The sequence below is a fragment of the Cyprinodon variegatus genome, unplaced genomic scaffold (assembly GCF_000732505.1).
Source record: "Cyprinodon variegatus isolate N-32 unplaced genomic scaffold, C_variegatus-1.0 Scaffold164, whole genome shotgun sequence".
NCBI classification, from domain to species: Eukaryota; Metazoa; Chordata; class Actinopteri; order Cyprinodontiformes; family Cyprinodontidae; genus Cyprinodon; species Cyprinodon variegatus.
Window position 1 is genome coordinate 756,336 of NW_015150617.1, and position 8,287 is coordinate 764,622.

General features: G+C 36.5%; 1 protein-coding gene across 1 annotated transcript in view; it reads right to left on the bottom strand.

The window, feature by feature from the left end:
• fgf12 (fibroblast growth factor 12) overlaps positions 1-4,563 on the bottom strand; it is a 69,793-nt gene extending 65,230 nt beyond the window's left edge. Inside the window, exon 1 of the mRNA XM_015378090.1 lies at positions 4,317-4,563. Coding sequence (XP_015233576.1) covers positions 4,317-4,344 — 28 coding nt within the window. The 5' untranslated portion in view covers positions 4,345-4,563. The remainder of the gene's footprint in view (positions 1-4,316) is intronic.
• Positions 4,564-8,287: the final 3,724 nt, after the last annotated feature.

Consider the following 8,287-nt stretch of genomic DNA (forward strand, 5'->3'; position numbering starts at 1 on the left):
AATTTGACTGTATGATCTGGTTGAACTGTAAAGTGCCTTGAGATGACATGTGTTGTGAATTTGGCGCTATATAAATAAACTGAATTGAATTGAATTGAATTGAATAGATGTTCTCCTTCCAATCTGACTAAACTGAAGACGAATTAGAAACGTGGTTAAAAGCTGCAGGAGACAAACTCTGGAACATGGATTTTAAATTTACTTTTTTAACCTTTCAAAACCCACCAGTTTTAAAGCATTTACAAATAACTCAGAATGCAATAAAATTACACCAGTAAAATGTTTACCAATATAAACATATTAGATATCGTTGAAAAGCTTAGATTCTCCGCAATTCAACCACATAGTTCATTTCATGAACATAGCAGCATGTCAAAATGTACCATGACAAAGATGCCACAACAAGCAAACATGTCTTTATTACTGCTGTTAAAAAAATATATTATTTTCAAGAAAAATCTACTTTGAGTGATGTTTGAACTTATGCAGCTTGGGTGTTTTACTGACCCAATTTTCATGTATATACTGTATTCAGAAACTAGAAGTTGTAAGCTTTTGAATAATGTTTCACACATGTAATCTGAGCTTATAGTCCTAAATTATTTGCTTTTCCATTTGGGTATGCAAAATAGGCGAGAATTTCCCACAATTATGTGATATAAGAGGTTAAATGATCTCCTTTTTGTTATTTGATGGGTTTTCTGGTTTTTAAACCTAAAAAGTTGCTTTTTAGGTCATTTCATAGCTTCATAGATATTGTTTTTTTTTTGTCTTTGTCAGACAGGAAAACTATGGGTCCTATTTCTATGGCAGGTTATGATCCCAGATGATCAAAGTTCATCTTTGGTTTGATTAACGACGAAATGTACACGTTTTTGTTGTTAAATATGTTTAAGAAGCCAGGAATTGTTTTCCTTCCTCTTCCCCAGGATGTTTACTGATCCCTCAGCTGTGTTTGGACGGCTGTCAGCTCATCAGCGGAAACACAGACGTGGACAGAAAGCCTCAGGTTTGTTTGTGGCTCTCAGGTTTCTGTTGAATCCTCTGGAATCCCGTGAAACTGATCAGCAAATCGATGCCACACACTGATCCGCTGTAAACAAACACACCGACCATCCCTGAGGAGGGCCCCACTCCTCTGTAGGCCACGCCCCCTTCCAATAAAAAGTCCTCCTAACCTTTATCTGCAAAGGCTCCTGTCAGCGGGCCAAAACAATCCCTAAAACTTTGAGTCATGGAGGCTAAAAAGCTGTAAATAAAACGTCCAACCAGCATCCAGCTGACTCATGGCAGCTTTAAATCTGCTCTTACTGACTCCACCACAGATTCTCCCCCCATCCTGCAGTCTGGACAGACGAAGCTGATAGAGTCGGGTTCAATCAGTTACACCCACAATAAATTCAGCCTGAACCTCATCTGAGGTCGTTTCTTCCATCAAACATCTAAAATTATCTAACAGGGTAAAAATATCCTCCTTGTGGCTGAAGATCCATCCCAGAAGATAAATAAGCATCTATTTATGGGTAAAAGCAGAAAATAGCCGAGTTCTCCTGCTGCTAAAACAGTTTCATCAGCGACAAAAGGAGATCTGCTGTGCTGCTCCGGTTTAGTAACATTAGCAGCTTGTTTTAAGCTGAAGATCAGCAGAATATAAAATTTTTTTTTTTAGGACTTTGATGTCTCCTTTACTCTCGAAGGAGAACATTCAGTGGATTTATTTACTAATTACAGCCCAGACATCACTGAAGCTGAGATTAAACTGACCCACAAAGACAAAAATAGACCTACTTTCTTTAGGTCGGCTTATTTTCGGTCCTTACAGATTTGATTGATATCACTCAGGTTTAACTCTGTTTTATCAAAAATTTGAGAATCAGCTAACTCAGTAGGCAACTTTTTTATTTATTAGAATATTTTCTGAGATGTTTGAGAATATTTATATCTATCTTATATATATATATAGACTGACTACAGCATCTGTTTTGCAATGAAACAGCTGTGTAATCTCATTTAAAACTAATAAAACAACAAAGACCTTAGTTAAAGGAGCTGAGGAATGATTCTGCCTCTGAGTAATAAAAAAAAAGAACTGTCCATGGTCCTGAAGGAGCTGAATCCCTAAAGGTTGGCAACAGATTCCTCAGGTTGTTAGAATAATGCCAGCTAAAAAAAACAAGCAAACATTAAAAAAAAAACCTAGAGGTAGAATTTCTGTGGAGCTCCAAAATGCAAAAAAACATCACAGCACTCTCTGACTGTAGCCATGATATGGCTCTGCCGTCTCCCATCCCAGGAGGACCATCTCTGACCATCTGTCAGCCTGGTGGTCGGTCTGATCGCTCCGTCCGTCATCTGCTACCGCCTCCCTCCATCTTTTCCCTCTTTTAACGCCCCTCACTGTAAACCAGGAGGGCAAATTTCTGGGAAGCATCACTAAAGAAATGTTGGGATTACGTAGGAAAATAAAAAAAAAATATTCAGTCTAAAGCATATTAAAAAGCTAAATAAAGTTTCCAGGGGGAAAAACAGCAAAAACAAAGAATACAGTTTCTGTTTCTATTTCTGAATCAAACCATAAAAAAGGCTTTGAATCTGTTCCAACTACCTTAACTCTGCAGGGAATCACCAGGTAGACATCTTTTCCTTCCTTCCATCCATCCGGAGAAGATTCAGAGAAAACCGCAATGCTAACAGTTAAATCACAGCTACAGAATTTAAATATGACTTTAGGGAAGTTGGAGGTAAGCTTTTTACAACTCATTGTTTTTTAGTAACCTGTGTTTATGTAATATGACTGTTGTTCCCATTTTGAAGGAATTTGACTGTTATTCATTTTATTTTTTTAACCTTTATTTAACCAGGAAAAAATCCCATTGAGATAAAAAAAAAAACCTTTAAGGGAGTCCTGGCCAAGAGGCAGCAAAGTCACATAATAAACCGAGATAAATTAAATTAAATGACAGGTATATAAAAAAAATATCAAGTAAAACAATTAGACATAATTGAGGCTGGTTCAAATTCTGTCACTTTCAACTTAAAACAGGGTTTATACAGGAATAAGTAACTCTAATTTAATGCTTTTTAATGCTCTTAGAAATCATTTTAATACCATCAACAAGTACCAATGACTGTAAGTACCAATGATATATATATATACAGTATAGCAAGATCCTTTGTCATTTTTACGATTGACAGGCTGCTGCTGTGTCCAGAATTCCTGGTTTTTCAGCCACTTTTGTTGAAATTTTCATTTTCCCGTTCTCTATCTTTTTCTCTGCCTCGAGCTTCTTTTCCGAACATACGGCTTTACGATCAACCGGAAGTTCCGCACAAATATATTGCATTCTATTGCAAATATATTACGATAGAATATATCGCGATATATTTGCAAATATATATATCGTTCAATAAAATGTTTTTATAAACATTGTTTTTCCTAACTAAAGTGTTTTCGATGCTAAAATATTCACATTTAATGAATTTTAATGCAAATTCAGACCTTAATTAAAAGAAAAATTATTTAATGACTTTCAATGACCGTGATGGTTAACAGAGTCCAACATTTAAAGACATGAAGAAGTATAATTCTTATTTAAAAAAAGTCTGCGTAGTCTAAGAGCGATAAAAACGTGGCAGAGACAATGCGCTTTTTAACTCTGAAAGAAAAACATGTCTTATTACCAAAGAAGAAGCCCAGTTTAACATTTTATTTCTTCACAAGTTTATCAGGAAAAGGTTTAAAGGTTAGGGAATCATCAATTCCAATTCCAATACCAGCTTAATGACATTCCTCTCCAGAGTGGAAACTACTGAGGCACCTTCTTATGATTGAACTTTGTTTTGTCAGCATTAAGAAATAATTGATGTAATGTATTTCTTCATCATTCAGATCCATTGGTCCATATCTCCCTTTGCTCACAGGTTTATTTCATAAAGTTAAAACGTTACAGCAGCACGTCTGGGGTTTCCACAGAAACATTCAACCCAAAGAGCATCCCCAGGAGGCCCCGGGTCTCTCAGCCTCTGCTGCCTCATCATGCTGTCCATCAGTCCAGTCCTCACTCAGTCCTCCAGGCAGCCGTCCCACCTGTCTGCATCCGGTCCGCCCTGTTCCTGTCTGTCTCTGCAGGTTCTGCTGCATCAGTTTCTGGGGTGGAAAACACACACTGCACCCCATCCCATAATAACCACACCTAACAGCATCAGCAGCTGCAACCAGGATGGGAGCAGCAGGATACTGCAGCACACTCCTAACCAGCATCCATCCATCCATCCATCCCTGCATCCATCCATCCATCCATCCACCAGCCTCCTACCTGCCGCCTTCTCTTTCTCTTTCTCCATCTCCTGCTGCGGTCCTCTGGCCTGTTCTTCTTCCTTTCTTCCTGGATCAGCTGTTCGCACCAACAGGCGTCGGTCTCTGGGAATGTGTCCGCTGCGGAGGAGGCAGAACAGGAAGGAAGGCGCGGTGTTTATCCTCCTCCTTTTTCTTCTTCGTCTTTCCTTTTTCCGTGTTTCGGTCCTCCCTCCTGCGGACGTTCGGGCTCGTGCGTCCACCTGGGCCGGGTCTCGCGCGCCGCTCTCTCTCTCTCTCTCTCCCTGCACGCGCCGTACTGCTGCAGCCCGAGACGGGAGTGACGTCACCACCGGAAGAGTTATTAGGATGACAGAGGTGATGGTGAGGATGGTGAATTGGGGGTCATAGGTCAGTGTGGCACCTGTCCGCCCCAAACCAGAGAGCACTGCACATGCGCAGACAGGTTTATAAAATCAAAATCATCTGATAAAGATCTGGTCTTCCGACTTTCCCAAAGAAAAGAAACAAAGATTTAGAGATAAATAACTAAAAGTTAAGTATAAAATAAAAAGTATATATAAATTAGAAAATAAATAAATAAAAAAATTAAAATATAATGAAATAAAAAAAAACTAAAATATATAAAAAAACTAAAATATATAAAAATATATATATATAAATCTTATAGTTAAATAAATATTGAAAAAATTAAATAACATGAGATGGACATTTTTGTTGTATTTCATGAGGATATTAATTTGATTCAATATGTTATTACGGTAATTTAATAACTGAATGTAATAATTTATTTCGTAAAAATTCAAAAAATATCCACTGGACTTGGTTTCCAAGATTCGAAATCTTCAAATCTTGGAAACCAAGTCCAGTGGATATTTTTTGAATTTTTACGGAATGACTATGACCTGGATGACTGAGAACCTTCATCAGCATTATAATTTATCAATATTCCTTTATCTAAATATTCATGTATTCATTAAATTATATATTTATTTATTTAGTTTTGAAAAAATGGCTGTATATACATGTTGCCTACATAAGATTAATTGATTAGAGGTAGTATTTTTTTTTTTTTTAAACAAACCTATAACTAACTTACAATAAACTGAGCTCAGTTACAACAATGCTAAGACAAGAAACACCAAATGTATTGATTCCTATAGGTGAATTAAGACCAAAGGACAGGTAATCAGAGCTGAGCTATCTATGCAAGGGTAAACTATAAGCTCAGATAAGTTAACCTAAGAAAACTAAATGTAGAAAGATAAGCAAAGATGGCCACTGTAAATGCACTAGTTTAAGCTAAGCTGTGTTAAATGAAAAAGATAAGTTAACTTAAGAGAAGAAAACACCGGACATTCTAACCTATTTAACAGTAAAATAAGCCAATCTAAGCTATGGCAAACCCACTTTAAAAGAAAGCTTTATAAAGCTATGAAAAAATAAATAATTCCTAACCCTGGAACTCAGGGATCGCTGTCCTTCATGTTTTCGATATTTCTCAACACAAGCACACCTGATTTAAATCATTATGCCTCCCCCTCAGCCATCAAATGCCGCAAAAACCTGTTGATCACTTTTTCATTCAGGTCAGGTGTGTAGAGGCAGGGAAACACCTAAAACATGCAGGACAGTGAGGCCTGATCAGAATTACCCTGAATAAATCATCCAAATGCAAATCTAAACACATATGCTAAGATTAACTCAGTTAAACCCAGAATAACTCTGATATAATTTTAAATGAACCAAACTAAGATGCATCTCTAACATAGGATAAGCAAAAAACACTGTAAGCTAAGCTTAACCTAAAACGAAGACTTAAAAAATGTTACACTAAAAAAGTAGGAAGAGAAAGCTGAGCTAAACTATGTTTAAACAATATTACACTTGTAATAATAATTATCTGAAAATAGGAAAAATAATCAGATATTTGTTTCTAAAAGTAACAAGCTTCCATGAAAAAATCACAAGTGCTAAAATAAACATACAAAAAAAAGTTCATAAGGCTTTTTCCTGTTTCACAGAAGCTGAATTTATAAACTCCGGGTAAGACATAAGGCCTTTACCTATTGTGTTTACTAATGCATCCTGGCTTCGTCTTCTTCTAAAAGGCCAAACCAGGCTCAGGAGTTTCAACTGTGTCAAGGCAGCATATTTACACCATACAGTTGCAGCAATTCAAAATGGACATTCTCATTCAAACACAAGCCGAATGGCAGCCCACTCTCCTGCAACTCCCAGCAATGCCCCCTTCATGAACCCAACATATTTTTTTTACTCTGACTCCACCCTTTCACTGAATTACAGGGTCTGACCAGGAAATGGCGCGTCTCAGTAGAGCTTAATTTCCACAAATCATGACAGAAAGAATGTTTTTGTACAAAGGTGGATGTTTAACAATCAATTGTAGGGGACCAGCCAAGGTCCAACGAAGGACCCATCAAGGAAAGTGGGGACATTTTGAATGGCAACTAATGTACTTCACACCAAGTGAGCAACATTCATGGAGAACTTCAAAAGGTGCTTTCTGTATGGTTATCAACCAAATGGCTAAATATCTTTCATACATTTCATAACCACTTCTCTTAATGTCATAATTATACCAATCAAGAAGTGGTCATGGTCTGAGTCAGGCCACTTTACTTCAATGTTGCTGCAGAAGCAGTCAACATCACAGATTATAAGAAATTAAATGCTCATAATAAATGTTTGTAATTGACAGGAGGCCTAACTATAACTCACTCTAACCTGAACGTTGATGCTACATCGTGCTCCAAGCATTTTATCTTAATAGTGTAGGGAATTCTTTATCAAACATTAAAAAAAGGAGTCAACCGATCCCAAAGTTTATTTTGTGATGTTTGGCCCAATTCATTTACCTGCGATGTTCTAGAATCCATCCTTGATGTAGTTTATTGTTATTTGGAAAAGGAAGGTTATGAAGATGTACCTATCGTTCTTTCAATACCCAAAAAACAGACTTCTGATGTTGGAACAAATATTGGCTTTGCTCATATTTTCATCATGAATTATGGATCCTGCCACTAAAGAAACATCAAAGCCAAATAAAGATCTGTGTAACAGCATGGTAGCAGATGCCATCCCCACAAAAGCAGCAGCTTTCTTGCAGGTAATTATAATGAAAATCCAGTGGGTTGGATCAAGGGCGTAGGTTTGATTTCAACTTTGGTAGGGACACTATTTGTTTTCAGTTTCATTGGTCTGATGTCATTGGTCCTATGCAAAAATGTGTATGCTGTTTTTTTATGCTTAATGTGAGCATCAGAGCACATTCTGTTTAAAGAAAACAGCAGCATTTCTTGCTACATTAATACCAATCTTATGAGCACTACACACACTAGATCCTGTTTATCAATGTTTTTCCACTTTGAAAAGGTTTGCATTTAAACTTACCAGCAACTACTGTAAGACAGTGCCTATTTAACCAAATATAGTCTAAATATGTCCATTATATGTGGATTTATCCTGTTTTCTTTTGAAGATATAAAATTGTGCAGAGGAAAACAGGTAAACCCCACTCTTATTTTTATTTTTTTTATATATAATATGCTCTGTCTGTATCATGAAAAATAATACATTCAAGGGAAGGTAAATAAATGTATTGTATTTACATGAGCACTGGAACTATAAGAGGAACTGACACTGAGCATTTGAAATATTAACTTCACTATACAAATTGTACATATGGGCTGTAGTTACTCTGTGTAGCCCATTTCATGTATTTTATCTTGGGCTTAAAAGTTAATCATATTAATCGATTATTTAAATAATCGTCAACTAATTTAGTAATTGATTAATCATTAACTGTTGTATAGGGCCACTAAAATGTGCCTTTACCCGACAGAGCGACCCATTTAGAGCAGGAATTATACCAAGATTGTAAAAAATATGTAAACATTTTGCATTTGAGATTAAAAAAAAGTTTTTGTCTTTAAATATTCTGCATCCAGA